Source organism: Chiloscyllium plagiosum, chromosome 14, assembly GCF_004010195.1.
Source record: "Chiloscyllium plagiosum isolate BGI_BamShark_2017 chromosome 14, ASM401019v2, whole genome shotgun sequence".
Classification (NCBI taxonomy): domain Eukaryota; kingdom Metazoa; phylum Chordata; class Chondrichthyes; order Orectolobiformes; family Hemiscylliidae; genus Chiloscyllium; species Chiloscyllium plagiosum.
In genome coordinates this window covers 14822062-14839425 of record NC_057723.1, presented here as the reverse complement: position 1 = coordinate 14839425, position 17364 = coordinate 14822062, and the positions used below count along the sequence as shown (strand labels likewise).

At 41.7% G+C, this 17364-nt stretch overlaps 1 protein-coding gene across 3 annotated transcripts in view; it reads left to right on the top strand.

Moving 5' to 3' along the window:
• LOC122556511 (protocadherin Fat 1-like) overlaps window positions 1-17364 on the top strand; it is a 156069-nt gene that overhangs the window by 49478 nt on the left and 89227 nt on the right. For all 3 annotated transcript variants that reach the window (XM_043703236.1, XM_043703233.1, XM_043703234.1), the window contains exons 2-3: window positions 7089-10350; window positions 12859-13173. In XM_043703236.1, coding sequence (XP_043559171.1) covers window positions 7119-10350; window positions 12859-13173 — 3547 coding nt within the window. In that variant the 5' untranslated portion in view covers window positions 7089-7118. The remainder of the gene's footprint in view (window positions 1-7088; window positions 10351-12858; window positions 13174-17364) is intronic.

Genomic DNA, 17364 nt, shown 5'->3' with positions numbered 1-17364 from the left:
AACTTATCAGATATCAGGTTTTTTTGTTATTATTAAGCAAAGTCAACTGGCATTTATCTATTCAAAGTTTGGGAGAAGATTCTATTTCAGGGATATCCAATCTGTTCATGTTTGGGGAAGGGATTACATTTCAGTTTTTTTCAGGTGCTGGCAGGAAAGTTTCGGACAGGAAAGGCAATAAATAGAGTCATAGAGATGTACAGCATGGAAGCAGACCCTTCGGCCCAACTTGTCCATGCCGACCAGATATCTGAACTTAATCTAGTCCCATTTGCCAAGATTTGGCCTGTAAATCTTTCCTATTCATTTACCCATCCAGATCCCTTGTAAATGCTGTAACGTACCAGCCTCCACCACTTCCTCTGGCAGCTCATTCCATACACATACCGCCCTCTGCGTGAAAAGGTTGCCTTAGGTCCCTTTTATTTCTTTCCCCTCTCACCCTAAACCTATGCCCTCTAGTTCTGGACTCCACCACCCCAAGAAAAGACTTTGTCTATTTATTCTATCCATGCCCCTCACGATTTTATAGACGTCTATAAGGTCACCCCTCAGCCTCCGACGCACCAGGGACAACAGCTCCAGCCTATTCAACCTCTCCCTAAAGCTCAAATCCTCCAACCCTGGCAACATCCTTGTAAATCTTTTCTGAACCCTTTCAAGTTTCACAACATCTTTCCGATAGGGAGGAAACCAGAATTGCACACAATATTCCAAAAGTGGCCTAACCAATGCCCTGTACAGCCACAACATATCCTCCCAACTCCTATAACTCAATGCTCTGACCAATAAAAGAAAGGATACCAAACACCTTCTTCATTATCCTATCTGCCTGCAACTCTATTTTCAAGAAACTATGGACCTACACTCCAAGGTGTCTTTGTTCAGCAATACTCTGCAGGACCTTACCATTAAGTATATAAGTCCTGCTCTAATATGCTTTTTCAAAATGCAACAACTCACATTTATCTAAATTAAACTCCATTTGCCAGTCCTCAGCCCATTGGCCCATCTGATCAAGATCCCATTGTACTCTGAGGTAATCTTCTTCACTACACCTCCAATTTTGGTGTCATCTACAAATTTACTAACTACACCACCTATGTTCATATTCAAGTCATTTATATAAATGACAAAACAGTAATGGACCCATCACTGATCCTTGTGGCACTCCACTGGTCACAGGCCTCTAGTGTGAAAACCAACCCTCCACCACTTCCCTCTGTCTTCTACCTTCAAGCCAGTTCTGTATCCAAATGGCTAGTTCTCCCTGTATTCCATGAGATCTAACCTTGCTAATCAGTCTCCCATGAGGAACCTTATCGAACGTCTTACTGAAGTCCATATAGATCACATCTACCACTCTGCCCTCGTCAATCTTCTTTGTTACTTTTTCAAAAAACTCAATCAAGTTTGTGAGATGATTTCCCATACACAAAGCCATGATGGCTATCCCTAATCAGTCCATGCCTTTCTAAGTACAGAAGAACCTCAATTATCTGAAGGACACAGACGGGGAGCATCTCATTCAGCTAATTGAATTCCGGAGAATCGATGCCAGATAACATAATTAACCATGCATCAGCACCTTGCAATCTTGTTCGGATCACCCAAAATTCGGTTAATCGAATACCAGACAATTGAGATTCTTCTGTACATGTACATCCTGTCCCTCAGGATTCCCTCCAACAACTTGCCCACCACCGATGTCAGGCTTACTGGTCTATAGTTCCATGGCTTTTCCTTACCACCTTTCTTAAATAGTGGCACCACGTTAGCCAACCTCCAGTCTTCCGGCACCTCACCTGTGACTATCGATGAGACAAATATCTTAGCAAGAGCTAAACAATCACTTCCCTAGCTTCCCACAGAGGTCTAGGGTACACCTGATTAGGTCCTGGGGATTTATCCACTTTTACGCATTTCAAGACATCCAGCACCTCCTCTGTACTGTGGATGTTTTTCCAGATGTCCCTATCAATTTCCCCACATTCTGTATCTTCCATGCCCTTCCCCACCGAAACACTGACAAATGAATTAGAGATTTATCTTCCTATTAATCAAAACAACAAAAAAATGTGCATTTCTAAGCATGTAAGCACAGGTATGTTCCTTCTGCAAAGGTTAGCAAAAGCAAGCCAATAACGTTTCCAGTCTATCCTACTCTCCTCCATCCTCACCTCCATAGGCAGGTACTCACTCACTGCAACCTCTCTACCCGACCTCTTTCCCACAGCATCTTCTGTGACTTAAAATCTTCTTCTTCACCTCGGCAGCACACCGAGGTGGTAGTCCAGTCAATCCCCTCAAGAACTTTGCTTGAAAAATTGGAAGGACATAGGAATTCTTAGCAGCAACAGTAAATTGATGAGTACTTGAAGTCTCTAGTGTCAGTCATTCAATAAGATCGTGGCTGAAATGATTGTGGTCTCAAACCCACTTTCCATTCGGCACCCATAACCCTGACTACATTGTCCATCCAAGGCTTAATTCAGCCTTCAATTAATTCATTAACCCAGCATTCACTGATTCCTGAGAAAGTGAATTTCACAGATTACCAATCCCTAATTACATTAGATTGATATATCAAATAGATTAGAACATAATTTTCAGACAATGCTTAATAATATGGCAACTATCCAAGGTCCTGCTCACCAAACACCCAGGCCCATCCAAACATGAGATTTTTATATGCATTTCTTGAATTCTATATGTACTAAAGACTCAAGTTTATATCAGCATGTGATCCACCAGCCTGTACCCCTGTACTTACATTTGCAGAACTTGAATCGTGACATTTAACACAAAATGTCGTAAAAATGTTAAATTTCTCACCTTTCTGAAATACTGTTGTACAGTGACATTACCATTGATGCTCTTTCCCAGGGAATTCTTTTTTCTCTGTGATCTGGTATATCTATTTCCTACTATTTTTAAACAACCTTCTGCCAGGTTAGGTTTGGTGGTGAGGTGAAGTCTTCACCTGATGAAGGAACAGTGCTGCAAATGCTTGCGATTTCAAATAAACCTGTGGATTATAACTGGGTGTCATGTGATTTCTGGCCATGAAATAATATAACATCTTTCAAAATGTACTACCAGATTTTTAGACCATGTGCAGTTATGAATTGCTTATTATTCCGCTATTTATTTGAGCCACGAGGGAGTATCTGGTATTTCAGAAGTCTCTATGTGCAGTACTCCCTCTTAAGGGAGAATACTCCTTATCAGAAAATGCCAGACTCTCCAGAATGAAGTGCAAATGTGAATTCTTAAACATTACATTTTCTCAATGAACTTATCACATAAAGTGGTTAGCACTGCTGCCTCACAGCGCCAGAGACCCGGGTTCAATTCCCGCCTCAGGCGACTGACTGTGTGGAGTTTGCACGTTCTCCCCGTGTCTGCGTGGGTTTCCTCCGGGTGCTCCGGTTTCCTCCCACAGTCCAAAGATGTGCAGGTCAGGTGAATTGGCCATGCTAAATTGTCCGTAGTGTTAGGTAAGGGGTAAATGTAGGGGTATGGGTGGGTTGTGCTTCGGCGGGTCGGTGAGGACTTGTTGGGCCGAAGGGCCTGTTTCCACACTGTAATGTAATCTAAAAAAAATCTAAAGCAGGTGATTTTAACCTGTGTTGCAAGTTGCAATTCTCACCTGGTCTCACCCTAAAATTCCTATCGCTGTGCAAAATTCAGGACAGCAGCTTAAATATAGAAATTTGAATTTGTTTACTGAAACAGGTAGAAGAAACTCTTAATGGTTGAATATTTCAATGGAAAGCCTGGACCATTTTGCTGGGTGGAACTTATTAATTTATTGATAATTTTAAAATAATTTGATAATTAATAGTGAGTCCAGAGACCGCATCATTACACTACCGTCTCTCCATGTGTGAGTGTCACATAATTGTGAAGGACATCACAGTCAAACTGAAACGTACATTTAGCTACATGAAGAAAAGACTCTCACCTCAAAAGTGCCTCTTCTGGCCTCAAAGTGCTTTATAGCTAATGGATATCTGACATGTAGTTTCTCTCTTTCACCCAGCAACATTGCGACCCGACTGCAATGGACCTCAACAAATGTTGCTGGTAAAAAAAGCAATAAAGCAAAGCTGATTTTTAGCCCTGATAATATTGTACAGCCATACAGGCTGTGACTAGATAAACAGAGGTTGGCCATGGATCATAACTGAAGGGGAGCTAGGTTGCAACTAGTAACCAGGCCCTGTAAGGACCAATGGAGCAAGTGATCGATTCCTCCCTGCAACAATCAAAGGAACTTTCATAAATGAGATTTATTGCAATGGTAAATAATTTTCAGGAATTAATGGCCATCCAATTTCATCTTAAATGATTGGCTAACTTTGTCTTAGGTGTCCTGAGTTTTTTAAAGAGCACTTAGAATAAAATTATTGCATTCCACTTCTGTTCATTCGTGTTCAGATTAGTTTAAGCACAAGGTGTCAGCCTGGTTAAGCTACGGATTTAAGCTACAACACTGGACGAGGTGTACTTGCATTCCAATCAATGCAAGCAAAATGCGATAGTCAAAACTAAGCAACGCAAAATGAATGAATCAGATCTAATCTCCGCAGTCCTGTCATATCTAGCCCTGAATCATGGTGGAGAATTAAACAGGTCAGTGGAGGAGCAAGTTCGACGAATATTCCCATCCTCAATGATAGGGGAGCTCAGTATAGCATTGTAAAAGACCAAGCTGAAACATTTGTAATCTTCTTCAGCCTTTAGTGCTGTGTGGATGAACTATTTCGGCCTCCTCCTGAGGTCACTAGCCTCACTGATGCCACCCTTCAGCCAATTTGTTTCACTCCTTGTTAAATCAAGAAATGACTGAATGCACTGTTACTATTTCAGTAATAGCATTGAAGACTTTTAATTCAGAATTAGTCACTCCCTTAACCAAGCTGTTCCCGTACAATTGCAGCATTAGTAGCCAACAGATAATGTGGAACATTGTCCTGGCATATCCTGTACACAAAAAGCAGAACAATCCAATCCCAATTACTCCCCCATGAATTGATTCTCAATCATCATCAAGGTGATGGAAGGTGTCATCAAAAGTGCTATTAAATGACGTTACTCAAAAATAATGTGCTGACTGATGCTCAATTTGGGTTTTACCCGGGCCGCTGTGTTCCTGACCTCATTACAAGTTTGGTTCAAATGTGGGTAGAAGAGTTGAAATCGAGAAGGGAAGTAAGGCTTAAAATCCTTAACATCAAAACACAGTGTGCATTAAGAAGCTCCAGCCAAACAAGAGTCATTGGAGTAGTGTATAAAACCAGAATTAAATGGCATGCACTCAGACTAACTTATTCACTGCATTTTTCAGGATTTTCTGGTGCCTTGCAGACTGATGACCAAACATCCCATCAGCCTCCTACAGAATTGCAGATCAGGGTCAAACGTTGCAGTTAAGCCCCCTAACCTTCATATTAGGAGGCACCTATTTTTCCATTGTGACGTGTCAGCAGCTGTCAGGGAGTGCTGACAATGGTTTGAGAGACTATTGGGAGGTGTAACAGTGGATTTTGTAATTTAAAACTTTTTAAAATATACTTGCCGCTGTTGGCTTCTCAGGCATGAAACATGCAGGCCCAGTGCTTTGGTTCATTATATTCATGATGCTCAATGTAACTGTTTCTCTAGGTATTGCCACAAGTTCTTTCACAAGTGACCATCATGCAGGATTCCCCACCTCCAGACCAGCAAGCTGCTTATTAAAGAATGTGTATTGTGGTGGCAGCTCTCTGATTACATTATAATGTGGGCCTGGGGCAAACCTCCCATCAGAGTCTGCACTGCCTCTTCTGGACATCCCTTGTTTGGTTATAACTACTGCCCAACCAAAGAATAGAAAGATTCTGCATTTCTAATATTTTTGGAGATTTTACTTTCCAATTGCAGAATTATTTTATAAAATTGTCGTAACACCCTTATCTGCTCAGAAGCTCATCACTAAGTTAGACTCCATGAAATGTGAGCGCCTAATCCTGCATGGGCACTTGTAGCAACAGATTTTGGAAGTATCCCTGACTCTCTTCGACTCTAAAATCTGTAGATTGCAATTGTAAGTATCAGACAGGAAAACCCAGGGCAAACTCGATTCTTAAATGAATTGCTTAAGTACCTTGTTGGTTGGAATGCGAACAGAGATTGTGCATAAAATATTCATGAGTTTGGTTCCAGGGATGAGGAACTTTAGTTATGCAGATAGGTTGGAGGGATGGGACTGCCCTTCTCAAAGGAAAAAGTTGACAGTAAATTTGATAGAGGTATTCAAAATCATGTCGGGTCTTGATAGAGAAATTGTTCTCACTAATGAAAAAGCTTGAGAATCAGAGGACACATTTAAAGTGACTGGGAAAAGAAGTAATGGGGACAGGAGGGAAAAAAAACCTTTTAGGTTATGATCTGGAATATTGTGCTTGTGTATGGTAAAGACAGTTCCAATCAGCATTCAACATGGAATTGGATTATTATCTGAAAAGGAGGTATGCGCAGGACCATGAGCAGAAGACAGGTGAGCTGCTTCATGTGAAATGTTTCTTGATAGAGCTGACATCGCCGCGATGGGCCAAATGAGCTTCTGTGCACCATTCCACAGGTTGAATTTTGCTAAAACTATGCTGTCAATTTCCTTGAACTGAAAGGGCATTAACATTGTGATTCCCTGATGCAGATTGCAACTCCACATACACTTGCTGGATTACCTAAGACTGAATAGTGGGAAGCCTTAGTGACATTAGCACACCAAGGTGTACAGATTCAACTAACCATGATGTGGAGGTGCTAGTGCTGGACTGGGGTGGATAAAGTCAGATATCACACGACACCAGGTAATAGTCCAATAGGTTTACTCCAAATCACAAGTTTGTATTTCGAATAAAGTTGTTGGACTATAACCTGGTGTCATGTGACTTCTGACCAGATTTAACTAGTGTTGAAGACATGCTTTAAAATTTAAAATAAGAGTGCAGAGTTTTGTTTGTACGTATACTGGTTCTGTATTGTTAAGATTTTGTGATACCTGTGGGAGCTAATCACTTTCAATGGTCTTCCTGCAGATCAGAAGAAGAAAGTCAATGCGATGAACCATGGCAACCAAATGTTTACCACTTGTCGCACTTTTGGTCATGATTGGCAGTTCAGAAGAGAACCTGGAGAAACCACATACCTCACTTTTCCAATTTACCCACCATGTTTACAATGCAACCATCTATGAAAACTCCTCCCCCAAGACTTATATAGAGAGCAGTGTAAAAATGGGCATTCGGATCACGGAGCTTACTGAGAACATTAAATACAAAATTGTTTCTGGAGACAATCTGAATGTGTTCAAAGCAGAGGAGTACGTGGCAGGTGATTTCTGCTTTTTACGCATAAGGACCAGAAGTTCCAACATGGCGGTATTGAACAGAGAAATAAAGGATCATTATCTGCTGACAGTTCAGGCATCTGACAGAACATTCCAACATGATGTGTGGACCAAAGTCATGATTCAGATCTTGGATAAAAATGACTTGCGACCTCTGTTTTCATCCCTGTCATACCGTGTCTCAATAACTGAGGATACTCCACTGAGATCCAGTGTTGCCAGAGTTTCTGCAACAGATGCAGACATCGGAAGCAATGCAGCATTTTATTATGCTTTCAAAGGCAGGACTGACATGTTTGCCATTCATCCCACGAGTGGTGTTGTTATATTGGCAGGAAGCCTGAATTATACAACTCTAAAGCAATATAACTTAGAAATCTGGGCAGTGGACCGCATGATGAAGCTTTCTGGAGGCAATGGAGTTGGCAGTGTGGCAAAACTGACTGTCAGTGTGACGCAGGCTAGCATAAAAGTGCCAGGAATTCTGTCAGTACGTTTCACCCCTCCTAGAACTGACCACAATGCTACATGTGCCATCATCACAACAGAGGAAGGAGTAGATGCCATTGACATTGTGCATGGTGACTCTGGACACCATTTCACCATTGTACCATTTTACCAAGGCAGTAGGGAGTTCAAACTAATATACATCAGAGAGTCAAACTGGGCTAAAAATTCCCTTGGCTATAACTTGTCTCTGCAAGCCAGAGATAAGAGCAACCCGACTAACTATTCACCAATAAAAGTTATTCATGTACCAGCAAAGTGGTCTGAAGCCTTGAAATTTGAACAAGGTCTTTATAAGGTTATATTGCATGAGTATGTACCACCAAATAGTCCTGTGATAATGGTAAAAACTCAACCTAAACTTCCAAATCAGACATATTCTTTGGAGCATAATCGTGTCAGCGCAAAATTTAGAATAAATCCTCAAACTGGTCTCATTACCACTGCTGCTGCAATGGATTACTTGGAGCAATCACATTTTGAATTGAAAGTGAAGACCAGTATTGGCCAAGGCTCGGCCAATGTTGTTATTGATCTCATCGACAGCAATAATAACGCTCCAGAGTTCAGAGCATCTTCATACCAAGGGAGTATTGATGAAAATGCTCAAGTTGGAACAAGTATTTTAACAGTCAATGCAACTGACAAAGACCAAGGTGAAAATGGCTATGTGACGTACAGCATTGCTAATATAACTCCTGTACCCTTCAGCATTCATCCATTCACAGGAACCATTATGACATCCGACAAACTGGACTATGAACTCATGCAGCGAGTATACCATTTGCGAGTTTGGGCTTCTGACTGGGGATCGCCATATCGCTATGAAGTCGAAGTCCCTGTTACAATTTACTTGAAGAATCTGAATGACAATGAACCGCTGTTTGAGAAGAACAATTGCCATGGCAACGTTTCAAGGAATCTCACAGTTGGACACCTCATTACCACTGTCTCAGCCATAGATGCAGATGAACTACAAGGGATCAGATACAAGATTTTATCCGGTAATGAACTGGATTTTTTTGATCTCAATCCAATGTCTGGTACACTAACTTTAAAGCACCCCTTTTTTTACACTCCTGCCAATCAAATCATGGCTTTCAATCTTAAAATCACAGCCACAGATGGAGAGAACTATGCTTCCACTATAGATGTCAACCTCACCATTACAGATAGCATCAATATGGTCAGTATGCATTGTAAAGACACTGGAGCAATTAAAAAGCTAGCAGAGACCCTTCTGCTTTCTGTTAAACCACATTCTCAACCTCATGAAGAGGACTCATTCTCTTACATCCACATTGTCAATGCCCACTCTCCACAATTTGATGGTCATTTCCCAAGCTCCATTGACGTAATCGAGAACATTCCAGTAAACTCAACCATCTTGAATATTCATGCCACTGATCCTGACTCTGGTTTCAATGGCAAATTGGTCTATGTAATTTCAGATGGAAATGAAGACAGCTGCTTTGTTGTAGAGATGGAGACTGGTGAGCTGAAAGTTGTGCTACCCTTAGATCATGAAACAACAAAACTTTACACTTTAAACATTACAATTTATGATCTTGGAAAACCTCAGAAATTCTCTTGGAAGCTGTTAACTGTGCATGTGTTGGACGCAAATGACAACAGACCTGTATTCTTGCAGGATATGTACTCAGCAAAAGTACCTGAAAATGTGGAGATTGGAGCATTAATTGCCCAGGTAAAGGCTAAAGACAATGATCTAGGAGAAAATGCAGAAATAAAGTATTCACTGTTGACTGATACCAAAGCATTTTCAATTGACAAAACTTCAGGTATAGTACACATCACTGGCAAATTAGACCGGGAGCAGCAACCAATATATCTTTTGAGAATCGAAGCCCGTGATCAGCCTCAACGAGAGCCCCAACTATTCTCAACTGTTGATCTAACAATAGTGTTAGAAGATGTAAATGATAATCCACCTCAGTTTGTCCCATCTTCCTACAAAGTGGGAATTCCTGAAGACATTCCAATAGGATCCGTCATAATGTGGCTTGAGGCCTATGATCCAGATCTAGGAGTGGGAGGTGAAGTGTACTATAGCCTAATAACAAACGGAGAAAATGCATTCAGAATTGACAGGCAAGCAGGAGCCATCCGTACTAATAGGCAATTAGATTTTGAAAGTAGAAATTTTTATAAACTAACAGCTCATGCTGTTGATGGTGGAAAGCCCTACTCCCTGAGTTCCACTTGTTATGTGGAAATCGAAGTGACTGATGTCAATGAAAACCTGCATCGGCCACACTTCTCCTCCTTTGTGTTCAAAAGCTCTGTCAGTGAAGGGGTGCCTGTGGGAACCTCAGTGATCACAGTCACTGCTCAGGATGATGATGAAGGGAAAGATGGTGCAATTCGATATTCAATCAAGGGAGGATCCGGTCTTGGAGTCTTCACCATTGATGAAAAGACAGGTAAGACCACAAGCTGAAATTTGGATGCACGTTATATTGTTCTGGTTTCACAAACAAATGTGGACAGTAAGTATTACTGAATGAAAATTTAACCTCGTTAAAGAATTTCATCTAAAATTTAACATCGCTGTACAAAAGAAAGTCAATCCCCCATGACAAGCCAGAATGAAAGGAGGCCATTCAGCCCATTGAATCCATGCTGCTGACCACAGAGAAATCTAGAAAGTCTCATTCTTTTGCTTCAGTTCCATCCATTTCCTTTGAAATAACATCTGTATATGCAACAACCTCCAGGTCATTATCATCACTGCATTCCGGCCCGTGGGAGCATTGCCCTCAAACCATAGGAATAATTGAACAGCAGAAATAACAATCTTAATAAGTATATTTTATGAGAAAATGCGCCATTATCTAGGAATGTAAGAAAGCACCATGATTTAGGAATGTAAGAAATCTGTTAGGTTCCTAATTTAGATATGGATAGAGTTTCATTACTGCCTTTTTTGTGAAGAAATATTTCCGAGAATCTCTCCTGGGAGTCCTAACTCTGACTTTAATGTTATGTTCCTTTCTTTCCTGTCAGAAACGTTTCACACAATCTAGCCTAACAATTCCTTTCAAAACATTATAAAATATTCATCAAATCACTTCTTAACCTTTGCTGTTACAGAGAAGAAAATCCTAATTTATGTTATATATCCTTATAATTTTATTCTGAGACTTGGGTAACAATCTGGTGCATTTCTTCGAAGGTGAATATGTATTTCCTTCTGATTTCTCAGAATTGTGATGTCCTCTAGTTATAAAAGTCAACAGTCCATTAGCTTTTTTGACAATATATTTTGTACTTGATTACTACATTCTAGTCATCTGCATGCATAAGAGTCATTGAGCATGGAAACAGACCCTTCAGTCCAACTCAACCATGCCAACCAGATATCCGAAATTAATCGAGTCCCATTTGGCCCATATCCCACTAAACCCGTCCTATTCATATGCCAATCCAGATGCCTTTTAAATGTAATTGTACTAGCCTCCAACACTTCCTCTGGCAGGCCATTCCATACACGCACCACCCTCTGCGTGAAGAAGTTGCCAAAAAGTTAACCCCTAAATCTCTTTGGGCACTTATGGCTGAATTCTTTTCACCATTTAAATCATTCTGGGATCCTTTCTTTTGGTGCACAATACATTACCACAATCTTACCTGCCTTGTCCATCTGACTGTCTTTATTTTTCCACTCACTTCATCCATCAACATCTGTCATCATATATGCATCTTTAGACATGTTATCAAAAATTGGGAAATATAACTCTTTGCTGTATTATTTAGATCAGATTTGATTCCCTACAGTGTAGAACAGGTCCTTCGGCCCAACCAGTCCACACCAACTCTCCTAGGAGAAAGTGAGGACTGCAGATGCTGGAGATCAGAGCTGAAAATGTGTTGCTGGAAAAGCTCAGCAGGTCAGGCAGCATCCAAGGAGCAGGAGAATCGACGTTTCGGGCATGAGCCCTTCTTCAGGAATTCCTGACCTGCTGCGCTTTTCCAGCAACACATTTTCAGCACACAACCCTCCGAAGAGTAACCCACCCAGACCCATTTCCCTCTGACTAATGCACCGAACACTATGGACAATTTAGTACTGCCAATTCACCTGACCTGCACATCTTTGTGACTGTGGGAAGAAACCAAAGCACCCAGAGGAAACCCATACAGACACTGGGAGAATGTGCAAACTCCACATAGACAATCACCCAAGGTTGGAACTGAACCTGGGACCCTGGTGTTGTGAGGTAGCAGTGCTAACCAGTGAGCTTCCGTGCCACCCCACAGTGCTGTGTTTAAATGAACAATAAAGAAATTGATAGCCTCGGCGTAGGATCTTACAGGATTTCGCTAGTTGTTTTATTCCAATTTGAGTGTACTGTTGTCACTACTCTTGATCTTCAACAATCTTGTAAATACAATGATAATTTTCCTTTGACATTTCTTTGACAAGGTGACGCAAAACTAGTTCTGGCACAAATCTGGAAGAATCTCTGCCAATTCTGTCCCGAGCTGACTTACATGGGCATTCTCTGCAAAACTGAAACCAATTGCTTGTTGGACTTATCAGAGTAGAAATACACTGTTACTGAAAGGGGTATCCTTTCATATGTGTCAATTCTGTAATGCTTATCTATCCACTGCCTTCTTCTATAATAACCAGGGTAGTGAATTTCAGGTAGCACTGTTGGGTTTTTTTTCTTTCCTTAGTGACAAGGGTCATACAGTTTAGTCTCTGGAGCAATATAAAGAGGGTGACAAAATCAGATAAACCAATGTTGAAACCTAAACTCCATGGAAGCCTTACCAAGCTAGATATTTAAAAATGATTGGATATTTGGCTTGTATATTACATAAAACCTGAGTTGAATCTTTAGGTAATAGAAGTTTGTACAAGTGTTAAGTCATAAGATAAAAATGGAAATCAGCCATTAGATATAATTCTCTTTTGATTACAGGAACTATACAGACAGTGGAGCTCCTTGATCGTGAAAGATGTCCCCACTATTGGCTAACAGTTCTTGCGACAGATTTAGGTGCCACTCCCTTGGTAACTTCAACTGAAGTCTTCATCAAAATTTTAGATGTTAACGACAATCCTCCTCAGACCACAGCACCTGTTTACTATGCCTCAATTATTGAAAACTCCCCGAAAGATGTGTCTGTTCTTCGTATTGATGCTGATGATCCTGATTCCAGTTCACGGGATCTGCTGACCTACAGGATCACTAGTGAAAGCCCAAGAGGATTCTTTACTATTGATCCAAACACTGGTATGTTAACACTTTCTGACATTATCACTTTTTAATGCTCAATATTTCATGTGTGTTTTGTTTGCCTATTTAGTTTCTGTCATCTTCCTGTCATGTTATCTCTTCATGAATTCCTCATTACCGTGACTCACAAGGCACAGGGGCTTCGAGCATGTTCAAAGTTTTCATCGACAACAGGTTTTGAAACAAAGTATGAAGATGCATAAGAATAGAAGAATTAATGGCAGGAATAGGATATTAATGCCTTGTGCCTGCTCCACCATACAAGTAGAATGCAGTTGGTTTTCTATCTCAATCTCATGATCCTATGTTATCTTTATATACCATGATGAGCCTAATGCTTAGGTAATCTATGAACTCAGTTTTGAATATTCTTATTTACTGAGTCCTAGTCGACATCTGGGTTAGAGAAGACCATAGGACCATAAGAATGAGGGAGCAGAAATTAGGCCATTCGGCCCATTGAGTCTGCTCTGCTATTCAATCATGGCTGATAAATTTCTCATCGCCGTTTTCCCCATATCTCTTGATCCCCTTTATACTCAAGAACTTACCTATCTCAGTCTTAAATATACGCAATGACCTGGCCTCCAAAGTATTGTGTGGCAATGAATTCCATAGATTCACCACTCTCTGGCTGAAGAAGTTTCTCCTTAACTCCGTTCTAAAGGGTCTTCCCTTTACTCTAAGGCTATGCCTCGGGTTGTAGTCTCTCTTACCAATTGAAACATCTTCCCAACATCCACTCTGTCAAAGCCAATCAGTATTATGTATGTCACGCTAGAATTCCAAATATTTATCACCCTCTTTTTAGATTAGATTACCTATAGTATGGGAACAGGCCCTTCAGCCCAACAAGTCCACCCCAACCCTCCAAAGACTAACCCATTCCCTATATTTACCCCTGATTAATGTACCTAATACTATGGACAATTTAGCATGGCCAATTCACCTGACCTGCACATCTTTTGGATTTTGGGAGGAAACCGGAGCACCCGGAGGAAACCCACGCAGACACGGGGAGAATGTGAAATTTGACACAGATAGTCGCCTGAGGTGAGAATTGAATCTGGGTCCCTGGTGCTGTGAGGTAGCAGTGCTAACCACTGAGCCACCTTGCTGCCCATCTGATGGACAATTCCTCCTAATGCCCTAGTACTAGATTGCCAGTCTGAGGAAACATCCTTGCTGCATCTATTCTGCTGAGTCCTGTAAGAATTTTCTATGCTTCAATGATATCACCTCTTCTAAACCCTGAAGTATATCCTCAATCTGTCCTCATAGGGTTTAATCTGGTGAACCTTCATTGCACTCCTTTTATAAGCTGTATATTCTTCTTTGGGCAAGAAAGCCAAACATGTCTACTGTACTCCAGATGCAGTCTCACCAAGGCTTGATACAAATTCCGCAAGATTTCTTTAGCCCTGTACTCATGTCCTCTTGGAATAAAGGCCAGGGACAGTATCTTAATGTGATGTGGGCTATGGTGAGACTTATTGCTAAATCATGTGAGAAATCTGGTGGGGTCTATCTCAATGTAAGGAGCATCTTGCTCCAATGTTTATGCTTTTCACAAGTGTCAAGGCAAGTTTCTTGCGAGGCAGTGGTGAATTGCTAATCAAGGGGCAATTATTGCTTGTTAAATACCTTGTTAACTACCCAACTTGTATCATTAATATTCAGCTTCCTAACTTACCAAATGCACCAAACAAGCTAGACATTGAAAAATCTCAACATGGAAGTCAGATAGGGTACTGGTAACTACAAGGAGAAAGTGAGGGCTGCAGATGCTGGAGATCAGAGCTGAAAATGTGTTGCTGGAAAAGCGCAGCAGGTCAGGCAGCATCCAAGGAACAGGAGAATCGACGTTTCGGGCATAAGTCCTGAAGAAGGGCTTATGCCCGAAACGTCGATTCTCCTGTTCCTTGGATACTGCCTGACCTACTGGTAACTACAGGTCACCACATGTTTTGAAGGACCTCTACATTTGGCATCAGGCACCAAGGTCTCAGGACGTGTTGAATGGACATTGGCCACATGTACCCAACATCCATAAACATTGGTATCTGATGTGTGCCAGTCTCTAAGAACCTTTATTATACCTGTCTGATCCAAATACAGGATGCTCCTGCATCCGGGATCACCGGAACAATGGCTAAGTTAAGAGCATCCCCTGAGACCAGTGCATACACAGTCAGCCACTCGGGGCGATCAGAGTCAGATGCTCTCCACATAATGGGTGAAGAGTCAAATGCCTGGTAGCCTATCACCTGTCATGACTATTTCTGCCAAGCCAGGGGCTGTTTTCTTCCTTGAATGAGAGGCAGATATTAAGGGAGATAGAAGTAGATGGCACAGGTATTATTGTTGGTGCAGGTCAGGAGATGTCCCAAACGAGTGGGTAGGCAGTGCAGGATGTATGCATGTTTGGTGGTGTCAGGTTTGGGGTGGCTGACAGTGAATAGGGGAATATGTTGCAGGTAATAGTGAGAGTGATGGAGCATGAGCATTGGTAGGAGGTGCTTATGATAGTAGAGATAGCGTGAAGTATCAGAGGGAAGATGGTGATATATTAGCAGAGTGAAGGAGGCCATTAACCTTCTTCCTATGGTGCTAGACATTCTTCTCGATAAGATATCTCTAATATGGATGGTAACCTCAAAGCAGATTTTGGAGGTGTCGATGTTGGATGGGATGTACAAAGTTAAAAATCACACAACTGAAAATGTGTTGCTGGAAAAGCACAGCAGGTCAGGCAGCATCCAGGGAGCAGGAGAATCGACGTTTCGGGCATGAGCCCTTCTTCAGGAATCCTTCCCTGAATCTTCAGCCCTTCCTGAAGAAGGGCTCATGCCCGAAACATCGATTCTCCTGCTCCTTGGATGCTGCCTGACCTGCTGCGCTTTTCCAGTAACACATTTTCAGCTCTGATCTCCAACATCTGCAGTACTCACTTTCTCATAAAAATCACACAACACCAGGTTATAGTCCAACAGGTTTATTTGGAAGCACTAGCTTTTGGAGCATTGCTTCTTCATCAGGTGATTGTGAAGTATAAGATCATAAGACATAGAATTTATAGCAAATGTTTACAGCATGATGCAACTGAAATTATATATTGATAAAGACCTGGATTGTTTGTTAAGTCTCTCATCTTTTAGAATGACCATGTTGGTTTCAGTTCTTTCATATGTAAATCCCAGAACTGTTGTTTTAAAAGTTACATTCTCAAGTGAACTTCAACAATAGGTGTCATGTCGGCCCAGATAATGCATTGAAGAGGTGAGGTGTCCTGTGTGAGGTTGTCAGTGCCACAATGTTCAGACTGATTCTATTTCTAAAAAAGGGGTTTACAGAATCTTAAATGGATTCATGCAGTTTTTGAGCAAAATAAAATGTGATTCTGCAAGTACAACTTCACCCCTCAAAATTATATGTGTGTGTGGGCAGGGCGGGGGACCATATGATTTTCTGTGGGAGGGGTATGATTTTCTGTGAAAGCGTGTGTGTATGTGTGCGAGTGTGAGTGTTAAGGGGTATTAGTCTGTGAGAGGGTGGGTGTGAGTGTGAGCGTATGAGCGAGATCTTGTGTGTGAGCGGATTTGGGTGAGTGTATGGGTCTGTAGGATTGTGTGTGTGTATGTGTGTGAGAGAGAGCGAGTGCATAGTGCAGTGCACACCATCCGGTTGAGGCCATCCCCATCGGTACCGAACTTGGCTATCAGCCTCTGTTCGGCCACTTTGCGTTGTTGCTAATCCAGACGTCCACCTTGGAGATTGGTCACCCGAATATTCGGGGCCAAATGTCCCAGACTGCTGAAGTATTCCCCGACTGGACAACGTTGGCCGAGTTACATGAGTACCTGCCGCTTGTATGGTGGTGGTGTCCCCATGTGTAATGGTCGTATCCATGTTGATACTTTGACACATCTTGCAGCATCTGCCATGACAGGGTTGTACGGTGTTGTGTTGAGAGCCGGACAGTTTGCTGAGAACAATGATCTGTTTGAGGTTTGGTGGTTGTTTAGAGGCAAGAAGTGGAGGTGCGGAGAAGGTCTTGGCGAGGTGCTCATCCTCATAGATAATACATTGCAGGCTGCAAAGAACATGGCGTAGTTTTTCGACTCCTGGGAAGTACTGGACAACGAAGGGTACCCTGTCGGTTGCAAATCATGTCTGTCTCCTAAGGAG